General features: G+C 42.1%; 1 protein-coding gene across 1 annotated transcript in view; it reads right to left on the bottom strand.

Annotated features, from left to right (window-relative positions):
* nfs1 (NFS1 cysteine desulfurase) overlaps nt 1-16026 on the bottom strand; it is a 41346-nt gene that overhangs the window by 10767 nt on the left and 14553 nt on the right. Inside the window, exons 6-9 of the mRNA XM_073062152.1 lie at nt 15037-15130; nt 13687-13821; nt 4257-4414; nt 2807-2912 (exon numbers count right to left, since the gene is read on the bottom strand). Of these exons, the coding sequence (XP_072918253.1) occupies nt 2807-2912; nt 4257-4414; nt 13687-13821; nt 15037-15130 (493 nt within the window). The remainder of the gene's footprint in view (nt 1-2806; nt 2913-4256; nt 4415-13686; nt 13822-15036; nt 15131-16026) is intronic.

Here is a 16026-nt window from a genome sequence, read left to right as displayed (position 1 = left end):
CATCCATCTACCCCAAACATTCCCTCTTCTCCCCTCTCTCATCATGAAGAAGATACAAGAAGCCTGAAATCCTGGTTCATGATTTCAAGGACAGCTTCTACCCCGCTGTTAATGGCTCTGTAGAACAGTAAGATGGATTGTTGACCTCACAGTGGTGCCAGAAAGATTGTGAACCCTGTAGAATTTTCTGTATCTCTGCGTAAGTATGATCTAAAATGTGATCAGATCTTCACGCAAGTCCTAAAACTAGATAAGGAGAACCCAATTAAATAAATAACACAAAAAATTATACTTGCACATTTAATTATTTATTGAGGAAAAATGATCCAATATTACATGAACTTGTTGGAAAAAGTATGTGAACCTCTGAGGTAATGCCTTCTATAAAAGCAACTGGGAGTCAGATGTTCCAATCAATAAGATGAGATTGGAGGTGTGGATTGCAGAGGTGCCCTGCCCTCTAAAAAAGACACAAAGTCAGGTTACTGACAGAGCCTGCTCTTCTCAAGAAAGATCTGCTTATATGCATCATGCCTTGATTAAAACAACTTTCAGGGGACCTTAGAAGAAGAACTGTAGAGATGCATGAAGCTGGAAAAGGCTAAAAAAGCATATCTAAAGACCTGAGTTTTCATCAGTCCATAGCGTTACGAATGTGCCACAACTCTGAGGGGCCGAAGGGTACAAAGTCGCCCCCTCCTTGAGAATCGCAAGATCGCTATTAATTCGGGTCTGGGACCCAGGAAATGGGAGAGCATCCTCAAGGTTTTGGAATGTGTCCTGGCCTCAGCAAGACAAAGCCACGGATAACGGCCATTGTCTCTTGGAGACGGAATTGTGTATTGAGTACTGTACTATTCATTGAAGCCCTCAGGGGATGACAAGAGTGGGCTGGTTGAGGGATTGCATCAACCCAACCTGATTGACATCTGAGACCCTGTGAGTAAGGACAAAAGAGGGTCTGGGGAACAACCCCTTTAGACGCACCAGGAGAAACGCTAGAAATCCCGTGACAGTGTTTAATAGCAACAGCCGGTGGAGGGCTCGCGTGCGTCCTTTTCCCTTGCCTGGGAATTGGTGGCCTTACCACGGAAGACCGGCTTAGCTAAAGAAGAGGCCACGAGTGAACGGCCACCCCACCGAGACTCTGACGGATCGAAATCAGAAAAGGAATTGGCAAGTTTCTAAAAATCTCTCTCTCGACTCCAACCAAGGCTGCAGCCTGCATGAACTGAGTGACTTTTATATTTCCATCGGACAATACATTATCCCCTAGACAACGATAGAGCTATTTCTTATTGATTAGTATTATACCCGCACTTTTAGATTTAGTATTGACAACGTATATTATCTGTATGTTTGCATTGATATTATTTTTGTGTATTTTTACTAATAAATACTGTTAAAAATAGTACCATCAGACTTCAACGGACCTCTCTATCTTTGCTGGTAAGTGACCCAGTTATGGGGTTCGTAACAATAGTAAGAGAAATTGTCTACAAATGGAGGAAACTCAGTACTGTTGTGACTCTCATTAGGAGTGGGCTTCCTGCAAAGATCACACCAAAAACACAACATTCAATGCTGAAGGGGGTGAAAAAGATCCCAAAGGTAACAGCAAAAGACCTGCAGAAATCTCTGGAACTTGCTAAAGTCTCTATTCATGTGTCCGCTTTAAGAAAAACACTGACAAGAATGGCATTCATGGAAGGACACTGCTCTCCAAAAAAAAACAAACATTGCTACCGAAGTTTGCAAAAGACCACCTGGATGCTCTACAACATTTCTGGGACAATGTTCTGTGGACACAAGACAAAGCTGAACTTTTTGGCAGAAATGCACATTGCTATGTTGCTGTGCACATTGCCTCAGGGCCTGGACAACTTGCAATCGTGGAGGGAACAATTAACTCAAAATTGTATCAAGACATTTTACAAGAAAATGTCAGGGTAGCAGTCTGTCACCTGAAGCTTATTAGAAGTTAGATATTGAGACAAGACAAGAGTAAATCAAAAACAAAATGGCTTAAAAAGAAGAAAATTTGTGTTTTGCAATGACCGAGTTAAAGTCCTGACCGTAATCCTATAGAAATGTTGTGGAAGGACTTGAAGCAAGCAAGGAAGCCCACCAACATCACAGAGTTGAAGTAGTTTTGTAAGGAGAAATAGCCTAAATCTCCTCCAAGCCTATGTGCAAGTTTGATCAACAGTTACCGGAAACATTTGGTTAAATTTATTGTGTAGGTGACACCAGTTACTGAAAGCAAAGGTTCACATTATTTTTCCAATGTAATATTGGATCATATTTCTCAATAAATAAATGAAGTATGATGCTTGTGTTATTTATATAATTGAGCTCTCTTTATCTAGTTTTAGGACTTTAGTGAAGATCTTATCACATTTTAGGTCATAGTTATGCAGAAATAAAGAAAATTCTACAGGGTTCACAAACTTTCTAACACCACTGTACTTCATTATTGTCTGCCTGCGCTGCACTTTCTCTGTAACTGGAACAGTATTTCATATCTTTTACTGTTTTTCACTGTACTACCTCAGTGTATTGTTGTAATGAATTGATCTGTATGAACAGCACGCAAGTTTTTAAACTCTTCCTCATTATATGTTACAATGATAAACCTTTTTATCTATTCCAGAATATCCAGAAAGTTACATTTACAATTAAACCATCCTTGACCAATGAATGCCCAAAGCACATACAATCTTTTTGAAATTTAGCCAGTGATGTAGTGAGGGGAAATGCAACTCTCAAGTTCCACAAATCACAATGAGAGGATCACTCACTGTACCTGGATACCTCTTCTCAGGGTCTCCATTGAGAATAACATCCGGGATCGCATTCATTATCTTGGTCACCAAACGTTTGGCCATCTTGGACACGTGCTTGTGATCAAGCTGCAGAAATGTAAGTGGCCAAGTTAAAAAATACAGAAGTGCAGACTGATTTAAAAAAAATAACATACACGCTATGGTAAAAGGCTACAGCCATGAGTAGAGATAACTGTTGCTCTGCTTTATTTAATGCCAGCCAGCAGTCAGGAACAATACCACAGATGCCTGAGGACGAATGAGTTACACAGGAAAATCTCCTAGATTTTAAATAAATACAGAGCCAGTGACCACTCAGGTACAGACATCATGCAATCAAATTGACAACAACTGATTATACTTTTCATCCGATCTTCCAAGCTGGGCAAGTTCTGTTGAAGCTTCCCACGATTAGATAGAAATTTGAGACTACGCCAGGTAAAACAGTGCCCATTAGTGAAATGCTCTAGCATTAGAGGAAGAGATTAAAATAGGCTGGGGTTTAGATAAAGAGGCAGGAAAGAAAAACAGTAGTGATGTATAATTTATTTTACATCAAAGCAAAACACTGTTGAGTCCAATGAGGATTATAATGTAGTCTCCATTCTGTCATTGGTCAAATGCCAAACCATAAAATGCAATTCCATTTTAAGGTGCATCTCAAAATGTATACAAGTTCTGAGTAAATACATACAACTTCCCATTCTGACATGTCGATCCATGGCCTCCTCTACTGACATGATGATACCGCTCTCAGGTTGGAGGTTCAACCATTCAAATTTTGTCTGGGTAGCCTCCAAACTGATGGTATGAAAATCAATTTCTCTAACATCCAATAATCTCTCCCCTCAACACACACAAACAAGCTGGATGAACTCAGCAGGTTGGGCAGCATCCATTGAAATAAGCAGTCAACGTTTCCGGCCAAGACCCTTTGTCAGGACCCTTCAATCTCTCCCCTCTCCCTTTATCTATTCCTCTTTCTAGCTCCCCTCTCACTCTTTCTCTTCTCCTTATCCTCCCTTCTCCCATGGTCCGCTCTCTGATCCGTTTCCTCCTCCTTCAGTCCTTTAACTCTTCCACCTATCCCCTCCAAGCATCTTACATCATTTCCCCTCCCCGGCCACACCCAACACCTGGCAGCTTGTCATTTCTCCCTCCCCCCACCCTGTACCTTCTTATTCTAGCTTCTGCCCCGTTCTGATGAAAGGCCTTTGCCTGACTTGCTGAGTACCTCCAGCACTTAGTGTGCATTGCTACAAGTTCCAAGGATTTATTTTAGATATCCTTAAATCTGATATTGCCCCATATTTTTGGATAAGGAGTGCTTAATCTGATACCAAGGTACCGTAATTATTGGATGACATGGAAGCTGGGAAGAATTTTTTTAAAACTTTCTATCACAGTAGGAAGCTCCGGCAGTTCACGCACCTCCATCTCCTGCAGTCCTATTTCACAGGCTGCCCCAAGCCCAACCACCAGAGGGGTGGGAACTGTACCCGAACGCAGGCCTCGCTCCTGCCCACCACCACTTTGCAAGGCTTCTAATCGGACCCGTGGACGTCGCCGGACGTACAGTGCACCGACGCCTAAAAGGTTTTGGGGCAAGGTAACAGTGTGGGGGAATAGAGAAGTCAAAAGGATCATATACCAATTTAAAACATTATTAACAGTCAATGCCAAAATACATTCTTACTACATATTGAATCTTTGAAATGACTTAGAAGTCCTTGACCAAAACTATTCTCCATTAATTCAGCAATGTCCTCCATTTATACCTGTTCACCTCCAATAAGTTTTGTTGCAACATTTTAGGGAAACTCTAGTTATAATAATTTGAGGTTTCATAGTTTGTAATTTAGCACTTCCAAAATTGCAAGTCTCATCAAATCTTTGCTGCCATGAAATATAAAGTCAAAGTAAATTCATCAACAAAGCTAGTTCTGCTCCTATGACATTTCACCAAACACGACCTTTAGATTCATTTTCATGCCGGCATTTACAGGAAAATAAAGACATAGAATTTATGTAAAACTACACATAAGTTACTCGACTAACAAACAACCAATGTGCAAAAGAAGATATGAAAATCATGCAAATAAAAATAAATGATACTGAGAACATGAGTTGCAGAGTCCTGGAAAGTCAGTCTGTCGATTGTGGAATCAGTTCAAAACCGTACTGAGTGAAATTATCCACATGGTTGTAGGATGATAATTGTTCCTGAACCCGGTGATGTGGGACCAGAGGCTTCTGTACCTCCTGCCCCATGGTAGTAGCAAAAGGAGAGCATGGCCTGGATGGTGGGGGTCCTGCATTTTTGTGGCAGTGCTCCTTGCAAATGCACTCAATGACGGAAAGGGCTTTACCAGTGACAAGTTCAAGTTTATCATTCAACCGTACACATGTATACTGCCAAATGTTCCTCCGGACCAAGGAGCACAACACAGTACATATAACTCACACGCAACACAAAGTAATATTACCACAAATAAACAATAAAATATATTCCAGAAGACTGACATTTAGCTTGCGGTGCATTTACTACACAAATTAAAAAGTAAACAGTACACTATTGGCGCTTCATAATTGATGAGACATGAATGGTGGCAGGGAGTTCAGCACTGTCACGGCCTGGTGGAAGAAGCTGTTTCCAATTCGAACAGTCCTTGTCCTAATGCTATGGTGCCTTCAACCTGCTGGAAGGGGTTCAAATTGATTATGAGATGGATGGGAGGGATCCTTGACAATGATAAGGGCCTTGCATTCGCAGTGCTAGAACATAGAACATAGAATAGAACAGCACATTACAGGCCCTTCGGCCCACAATGTTGTGCCGACCCTCAAACCCTGCCTCCCACATAATCCCCCACCTTAAACTCCTCCATATACCTGTCTAGTAGTCTCTTAAACTTCACTAGTGTATCTGCCTCCACCACTGACTCAGGCAGTGCATTCCATGCACCAACCACTCTCTGAGTGAAAAACCTTCCTCTAATATCCCCCTTGAACTTCCCACCCATTACCTTAAAGCCATGTCCTCTTGTACTGAGCAGTGGTGCCCTGGGGAAGAGGCGCTGGCTGTCCACTCTGTCTATTCCTCTTAATATCTTGTACACCTCTATCATGTCTCCTCTCATCGTCCCTCTCTCCAAAGAGTACAGCCCTTAATCTCTGAGCATAATCCATACTCTCTAAACCAGGCAGCATCCTGGTAAATCTCCTCTGTACCCTTTCCAGTGCTTCCACATCCTTCCTACATTGAGGCAACCAGAACTGGACACAGTACTCCAAGTGTGGCCTAACTAGAGTTTTATAGAGCTGCATCATTACATCGCAACTCTTAAACTCTATCCCTCAACTTATGAAAGCTAACACCCCATAAACTTTCTTAACTACCCTATCTACCTGTGTGGCAACTTTCAGGGATCTGTGGACATGTATCCCCAGATCCCTCTGCTCCTTCACACTACCAAGTATCCTGCCATTTACTTTGTACTCCATCTTGGAGTTTGTTCTTCCAAAGTGCACCACCTCACACTTCTCTGGGTTGAACTCCATCTGGCACTTCTCAGCCCACTTCTGCATCCTATCAATGCCTCTCTGCAATCTTCGACAATCCTCTACACTATCTACAACACCACCAACCTTTGTGTCGTCTGCAAACTTGCCAACCCACCCTTCTACCCCCACATCCAGGTCGTTAATAAAAATCACAAAAAGTAGAGGTCACAAAACAGATCCTTGTGGGACACCACTAGTCACAACCCTCCAACCTGAATGTACTCCCTCCACCACAACCCTCTGTCTTCTGCAGGCAAGCCAATTCTGAATCGACCTGGCCAAACTTCCCTGGATCCCATGCCTTCTGATTTTCTGAATAAGCCTACCGTGTGGAACCTTGTCAAATGCCTTACTAAAATCCATGTAGATCATATCCACTGCACTACCCTCATCTATATGCCTGGTCACCTCCTCAAAGAACTGTATCAGGCTTGTTAGGCACGATCTGCCCTTCACAAAGCCATGCTGACTGTCCCTGATCAGACCATGATTCTCTAAATGCCCATAGATCCTATCTCTAAGAATCTTTTCCAACAGCTTTCCCAACAGTGCTCCTGATAAATATCTTGGATGGGTGGAAGACCCCAATGATCCTCTCAACAGTCTTCACAAACCTTTGTAGAGTCTTGCAGTCAGATGCCTTGCCAATGTACAAATACTACATTCTCCAGTTTGTTAATATCAGATGTTGCCATATTGTTCTCCCCAAAGCACTTTCTACTTCATTTTGATTTGCTCCATAAGTCTTGCTATTTAATGCCTGCTTTCACCCTATTGCAGAGAGCATCTCATGTTCATCCCCTTACTAAGAATTACTTTTCAACGTTCTCTAACTACACCTGAAAGCATCAACCATTACTGCCCTCCACAGATGTGCTGATACAGTTCTAATTTTGTTTCTTAGTATATACTGTAAATTTTGTAACACAATATTTGCACCTTTAGCAGTTGTACTTCTAAAGTTTACAAAGCATAATGGTTTAAGGAAAATCAGGTTGATATCAAATTGCAAGAGAGGGAATTTGTTGAATGCCTATGAGATGGCTTTTTAGTGCAGCTTGTGCTTGAGCCTATTCAGGGAAAGGTTATCTTAGATTGGGTGTTGTGTAATAACCCAGATCTTATTAGGGAACTTAATGTAAATGAGCCCTTAGGAGGCAGTGATCATAATATGATTGTATTCATACTGCAATTTGAGAGGGAGAAGCATAAGTCACATGTATCAGTATCATAATGGAATAAAGGGAATTACAGAGGCACGAGAGAGGAACTTGCTCTGATGATTGGAGGAGGATACTGGGGGAGAGAACAACAGAGAAGAGATGGCTGAAGTTTCTGGGATTAGTTCACAAGACGCAGGATAGTTAAGTTCCACAGAAGTTGTTTTCAAATGGCAGGGGTAGGCAACTGTGGCTGTTAAGGGAAGTTAAGGACTGTATAAAAGCCAAGGAAAGGGCATAAAAGATAGCAAAGTGAGTGGGAAGTTGGATGATTGGGAAGCTTTTAAAATCCAACAAAAGGCAACTAAAAAAGCTATAAGAAGGAAAAAGATGAAATGAGGGCAAACTAACTGATAATATAAAGCAGGATACTAAGTCTTTTCAGTTATATGAAGAGTAAAAGGGAGATGAAAGTTGATCTTGGACCACTGGAAAATGATGCTGATAGGTGGTAAGGGGGGACAAAGAAGTGGGAGATGATCTTAAATGAGTACTTTGCATCGATCTTCACTGTGAAAGAACTAGAAGTTTGCCAGAGATCCATGAGTGTCAGGGAGCAGGGGTGTGTGCCATTGCTATTACAAAAGAAAATGTGCAAGGCATTTGATGAGCAGCAGGCGCATGAGGCTGCTTAACAAGATAAAATCCTATGGTGTTACAGGCATAGATTGAGGAATGGCTGACAGCCAGGAGGCAGTGAGTGGGCATAAAGGGGGTCTTTTCTGGTTGGCTGCCAGTGACTAATGGTGTTCCTTAGGGGACAGTATTGGACTAGTACTTTACACACTGCTTGTCAATGATTTGGATAATGGAATAGATGGCTTTGTGGCAAACTTTGTAGCTGATACGAAGATAGGTGAAGGGGTAGGTAGTGGTGAGGAAGCAATGCAATTGCAGCAAATTAAAAGAATGGGCAAAAAAGTGGCAGATGGAATTCAGTGTTGGGAAATGTATGATAATGCATTTTGGTAGAAGGAACAATAGTGCGGACTATTGTCTAAATGGGGAGAAGGTTCAAACATCAGAGGCGCAGAGGGACTTAGGAGTCCTTGTGCAAGACTCCCAGAATTTACAGGTTGAGTCTGTAGTAAAGAAGGCAAATACAATGTTGGCATTTATTTCAAGGACAACAGAATATAAAAGCAAGGAGATAATGCTCAGCCTTTATAAGACACTAGTCAGGCCGCATTTGGAGTATCGTCAACAGATTTGGCCCCACATCTCAGAAAGGATGTGTTGTCATTGGAGAGTCCAGAGGTGGTTCCAGGATGATTCCAGAAATGAAGGAGTTAACATATGAGGAGCATTTGGCAGCTTTGGGCCTGTACTCAATAGAATCTAGAAGAATGTGGGGGCAGGGGATCTCATTGAAACCTACCGAATGCTGAAAGGACTAACAGGGTGGATGTTTCCTATGGTGGAGGCATCCAGAACTAGAGGATCTTTTAGAACAACGAAAAGGAGTTTTTTTAGCCAGACAATAGTGTATCTGTGGAATGCTTTGCCACAGACTGTGGTGGAGGCCAGCCTCCAAAGCCGTGGGTATATTTAAGGTGGAAGTTGACAGTTACCCGATCAGTCAGGACATCAAAGGACATGGCAAGAGGCAGGTGTGTGGCCTTGAGTGGGATGTGGGATCAGCTGTGATGGAATGGCACAGCAGTCTTGATGGGCTGAATGGCCTAATTCTGCTTTTACTTCTTACGGTCTTACAGTCTAAAACAAAATCAAAGGATCTAATAACAGAGGAAGCCTGGGATTCAGTCTATCACTCAAATGGAAGGTAATCAATAATGGACCATTGCAAATTCTAGGTACTGCCACAGTATTCAGGAGCCCAATTACCCAGAACATGCCCACTTCTCATTGCTACCATCGAGGAGGTGGTACTGGAGCCTGAAGACAGACACTCAATGTTTCAGAAACAGCTTCTTCCCCTCCATCATTAGATTTCTGAATGGACAATAAGCCAATGTACATTACCTCATTTTTTTCGTTGCTCTGTTTTTGAACTACTTAATTTATATATTTTTTAATTGTACTTCACTTTTAATATTAGATAGATAGATAGATAGATACTTTATTCATCCCCATGAGGAAATTCAACTTTTTTTCCAATGTCCCATACACTTGTTGTAGCAAAACTAATTACATACAATACTTAACTCAGTAAAAAATATGATATGCATCTAAATCACTATCTCAAAAAGCATTAATAATAGCTTTTAAAAAGTTCTTAAGTCCTGGCGGTAGAATTGTAAAGCCTAATGGCATTGGGGAGTATTGACCTCTTCATCCTGTCTGAGGAGCACTGCATCGATAGTAACCTGTCGCTGAAACTGCTTCTCTGTCTCTGGATGGTGCTATGTAGAGGATGTTCAGAGTTATCCATAATTGACCGTAGCCTACTCAGCGCCCTTCGCTCAGCTACCGATGTTAAACTCTCCAGTACTTTGCCCACGACAGAGCCCGCCTTCCTTACCAGCTTATTAAGACGTGAGGCGTCCCTCTTCTTAATGCTTCCTCCCCAACACGCCACCACAAAGAAGAGGGCGCTCTCCACAACTGACCTATAGAACATCTTCAGCATCTCACTACAGACATTGAATGACGCCAACCTTCTTAGGAAGTACATTCGACTCTGTGCCTTCCTGCACAAGGCATCTGTGTTGGCAGTCCAGTCTAGCTTCTCGTCTAACTGTACTCCCAGATACTTGTAGGTCTTAACCTGCTCCACACATTCTCCATTAATGATCACTGGCTCCATATGAGGCCTAGATCTCCTAAAGTCCACCACCATCTCCTTGGTCTTGGTGATATTGAGACGCAGGTAGTTTGAGTTGCACCATATCACAAAGTCCTGTATCAGTTTCCTATACTCCTCCTCCTGTCCATTCCTGACACACCCCACTATGGCCGTGTCATCAGCGAACTTCTGCACATGGCAGGACTCCGAGTTATATTGGAAGTCTGATGTGTACAGGGTGAACAGGACCGGAGAGAGTACGGTTCCCTGCGGCGCTCCTGTGCTGCTGACCACCGTGTCAGACCTACAGTCTCCCAACCACACATACTGAGGTCTATCTGTCAAGTAGTCCACTATCCAATCCACCATGTGAGAGTCTACTCCCATCTCCGTTAGTTTGTGCCTTAAGATCTTGGGCTGGATGGTGTTAAAGGCACTAGAGAAGTCAAGGAATGTAATCCTCACAGCACAACTGACCCCCTCTAGGTGAGAGAGTGATTTGTGCAGCAAATACGTGATAGCATCCTCCACTCCCACCTTCTCCTTATACGCAAACTGAAGAGGATCCTGGGCGTGCCTGGTTTGTGGCCTCAGATTCTGTATTATCAGCCGCTCCATGGTCTTCATATTATTGTGGATTGCAATGTACTGCTGCCACAAAACAACAAACTTAATGATATATGCCAGTGATATTAAACCTGATTCTGATTTATCCTGCATTGATAAACTCAGGGAATACTTCACAGTGATTGTTTGCCTCAAACATAACCTCCAGAAAAAGGAATCATACAACACATTGCTAGTCTCTCAAAGTAGCCATTCACAATATAACCCAGGCAAACTATTCCTGACTAGTAGAGCTGCCATCACATTTCACCAATGACCAGAGTTCACCCTGACCTCTGGTGCCATACATGGTTGCAGTTTGCATCTTTTACTTGCAAAAGCACCTGGACAAAACCACAGGCTGGTTTCCTCCCATGTGGTAAAGATGTGCAGGTTGCTCATGGCTTGTGTAAATGGGCTGCACAATCTAATGCTGGTGGGAAGATGGGAAGTATAAATTGCAAGGAATATCAGTGGGGAATGGGATTGCTATGTGAGCTGGGCCAAATGGGATTTTTAAGACAGGAAATATGAATATGGATTACACAAAATCAATTTACATTAAGATTCCCAAAGGTATAAAAGAAGCTAGCTACAAGCACAGCAAGTGAAGCTGAATTACTCTCAATTACATTCAAAAAATTTATATCTCGAAGTAAGAATGCTTGCAACCAAGCAATTGTCAATGGTTTGAACTGCCTGAAAGTACAATGGTATACAGTATTTATTGCAGTTTCAAAGGTTCCAAAAGATTCATTTATTAAAGTATAGAACTCTGAAACTCTTCTCCAGATAGCCATGAAACCAAGAAAGGCAGCATGAACACTAACCCCTAAATCCCTCCTCCCAAACAAAGAAAATGAACAAACACAGAACTGGCACATCAACTCCAAAATTTCCCCTCCCACACACACAAAAAAACCCAAGAAAGATTGGGCAAAAAAACCTTAAGACTGGGGGAAGAAAGTCCACAGTCCAAGTCCACATTCAAAATGTGCAAAAACTTGGGCAACATTCGTCTTCTCCATAGCAGAGTGATCTCAGTAGCAATAAAAAGGCAGTGTCCCCGCTCCGTGCAGAGCAGTCTCCCCTCTCTGTGCAGAGTGATCCTCCAGTGATAAAAAAGCCATCACCCTCTCCATAGCAGAGCGATCTCAACAGTGGTAAAAAGGCAGGCAGCCAGCGCTTCAATCTCCATTATTTTAATCGGCGAACAATGGAAGCCTTAATCAGCAAAATGGAGTCGAACACCAGCTCGCAGCCTTCTCACCACACTACCCGTCTTCCAGAACTCCCTCAAAGACTGCAGAGCACTGAAACTCCCAACTGATCTCCAAACTATAAATCACAGGCTCCAACAGTTCAAGAATCCGAATTTGTTTTGATATACCTTGATCTATACATCAAATCTAAAAGCACCTCAGGGAGTAGCACCAGTGAACTCCCCCCGCCCTCCACCAGCTGCCACCTATGGTGCAGAATATTCAGATAACAGCATTTTGTTTAAAAACTGAGCTGTCCACATTCAACTGAACAAATGTGATAAGCCTGTTACTTTTACCTCCAGACAGATGAAATTGTGTCGAGAGAAGGTGTTCCAACCTTTTTTATGCCATGGACATCTACTATTAACCAAGGGGTCACTGGACCCCCAAGCTAGGAAACTCTGGTCTAGAGTAAAAGCTGTGCCTGCTTATCATATCAGAAGATGTTTTGGGTCCAGCACACAAGTGTATTCACAGAAAAGATGGGGGGGGGGCTTCTTCACACAGAGTGTGGTGGGAGTATAGAATGAGCTGCCAGATGAAGTGGTAAATGCAGACTCACTTTTAACATTTAAGAAAAACTTGGACAGGTACATGGATGAGAGGTGTATGGAGGGATATGGGCCAGGTGCAGGTCAGTGAGACTAGGCAGAAAAATGGTTTGGCACAGCCAAGAAGGGCCAGAAGGGCTGTTTCTGTGCTGTAATGTTCTATGGTTCTAAGACATGGTGGTGCCTCCACTTTCTTTGAGATTTGCATCAATTTGGCTTGTCACCAAAAATTCTGACAGCTTTTATAAATGCACAGTGGAGTGTATTTTGACTGGTTGCATCATGGTCCTGTATGGAAACAATAATGCCTAGGAATGGATGACTACAGAAAGTGGTGTATATAGTCCAGTCCATCACAGGCAAAGCCCTCCCTGCTGCTGAGCACATTTAAAGGGAGCGATGCCACAAAAATGCACCATCCATCAGCAAAGACTTCCACCATGCAGGCCATGCCCTCTTCTCACTACTATCATCAGGCAGAAGCCTAGCAAGTTCAGGTACAGTTATTACCCAACAACCATCAGGGTCCTGACCAGTGTGGAGAACTTCATTCACTGATTCTACAAACTACAGATTCATGTTCAAGGACTTGTTTCAACTCATGTTCTCAGTATTTCTTTTTTTTTTTAAATTTACACATTTTCTCTACTGTTGCACAATGGTTGTTTGTCAGACTGCTTATATGTAGATTTTTGTAAATTCTACTAAAAAAAATTCTTGTAAATGCCTGTAAGAAAATTAATCTCAAATTAATAAATACAGTATATATACATTTTGATAATAAATTTACTTTTAACTTTAATTTATAGAAATGCTATCCTTCAGGTGACATTAATTTGAAGTTATTTTGTAGACAATTTCTACCGATGAGTTGTAGGTAACTTAGGCAGCAGATTCAAATAGTTTTACCTTTTGGCCCGTAGATCTTGTGACCACTGACAGACAACAGATCAATCTTCATTTTGTTCACATCAATGGGAATTTTCCCAACAGCTTGTGCAGCATCCGTGTGGAAAAACACCTTGTGGGATTTGCAAATGTGACCTGCAGATACAAAAATAATTAACTGGTGGAAGGATACAATTACCTCAAACTGGATCTACCCTCAGCAACAAACTCTGTTGCATCATCGTGTAGAATTATTTAATTAGTTTATGTATTTTATGATACAGCACAGAGCAGGCCCTTCTGGTCCTTTGTGCCACACTGTCCCAGCAACCCTCAACAAACCTGATTAACACTAACCTAACCATGGGAATTTACAATGACCAATTATCCTACCCAATACATCTTTGGACTGTGGGAAACAACTGGAGCACCCAGAGAAACCTCATGCATTCCACAGGGAGAACGTACAGAGACTCCTTACAGAACGGCACTGAAACTGAACTCCAAACTCTGGAATGCCTGAGCTGTAATAGCATTCAGTTTTGCTACTGTTCATTATTTTCCTTGTAGTCTAATTTTCCCATGATTGCTTGTATTTTTATGTAATCACCTATTGTGGTGAACTACATATACCTGTCTGGACACGCCCCCCCTGCTGACTGCTCCTGTGGCTCCTCCCACAGACGCCTGTATAAAGGCGATTGAGGCCTGAGCCCAGCCCTCAGTCTCCAGGATGTAGTATGGTGGTCAATTGCTGCTTGTTCTTTCTTCCAGTCAATAAAAGCTGATATCTCGCCTCACGTCTCAGAGAGTTATTGATGGTGCATCACCTATATACATGTAAATGTTCAGTAAATTTTCCAGCACTTATAGTTCAGTTGCTTCTGTACTTATCTAGCAACTTCTTAGTTTTTTTTTGTAGGTGTCACACCACTTGCATCTGACTATTTTATTGATTAATTGTTTTTTTACTGAAGTTTTGTTCCTTCTAGTCTGAATACAAGACAAACATGACTTCATTTTCTTTGTCTTTCTTGGTTCATGCAATGCTTAATAAAACTGTTAGCAATAATTTTTATCCCTCGTTATTGACTTCTGAAGAACCTTTGGATTGCAAAAACATCAGGATCCAACACCTCTCACCCTCCGCTAAAGGCTTTGACTCCTTGAACCACACAATCTAGATTTAGTACAATAGCCATCCCAGTGACCCAGCTAATGAAACAGCTTCGTGGTTTCCATTGCTATTTAATGTCCTCTTCTACAAGAACACCCAGTTACATATCAGACTACACTCAGCTGCAGTGAGCATGCTGACACCATGGCGGCTCTAGCAGGAAAAATACTAGCAGAGAGTGAATGCTAACGTACCTATATCTTCAATTGGTTGTTTTACCCCAATTTCATTGTTCACTGTCATTACTGACACCAGACTGGTATCTGGTCGAATTGCTTTCTCCAATTCCTAGGAAGTACAGATAGAACGGTTAGAAAACATGCTAACTTTCAAAACCAACTGTTTAACAAACAGTGGGACTGGCCCAGTTGGCTGTGATCCCCAAGGTCCCCATTGTTAACACAGTCAGAACATTAACAGTGCAGAAACTAGAGACACCAGAGACTGCAGATGCTGGAGGTGGAAAGCATTCAGCGACAGTCAACTTTTTGGGTTGAGACCTTTCATCGATACTGGTTAAAACTAGATTGATACACCAATGCAGCACCAAGCAATGTTGCAGCATGGGAGAAATCATTTTTGTGGGTACCTTTTTGCACTCAAATGTACATTAATAAAATTACTTTTATTTTGAAGAAATGTGGACTTACCTCCAGTTGCTGAAAAATATCCCATAGTCAAGGAATTGAGTTCAAGAGCCACATGCTAATGTTGCAACTCTTAAAAGGTCTAGTTAGACCACACTTGGAATATTGTATTCAGTTCTGGTCACCCCATTATAGGAAGGATATGGAAGCTTCAGAGAGGGTGCAGAGGAAATTGACCAGGATGCTGCCTGGATTAGAGAGCATGTCTTACGAGGATAGGCTGGGAGCGCTAGGGCTTTTCCTTTGGAGCAAAGGAGGATGAAACGTGACTAAAAAGAGGTGTACAAGATGATAAAGAGGCATAGATTGAGTGGACAGCCAGTGCCCTTTATAAAAGGGCAGAAATGGCTAATACGAGAAGGCATAATTTTAAGGTAACTGGAAGGAAGTATAAACAGGGGATGTAAGAGGTAAGTTTTAACACAAACAGTGATGGATGCGTGGAATGCATTGCCAGGGGTTGGTGGCAGAGGCAGATACAGTATATTTGGGGCATTTAAGGGACCTTAGATAGCATACGAATGAAAGAAAAATGGA

Source organism: Hemitrygon akajei, chromosome 11 (assembly GCF_048418815.1).
Source record: "Hemitrygon akajei chromosome 11, sHemAka1.3, whole genome shotgun sequence".
NCBI classification, from domain to species: Eukaryota; Metazoa; Chordata; class Chondrichthyes; order Myliobatiformes; family Dasyatidae; genus Hemitrygon; species Hemitrygon akajei.
The sequence above is the reverse complement of the archived record's forward strand: the minus strand, read 5'-3'. Positions and strand labels throughout refer to the sequence as shown.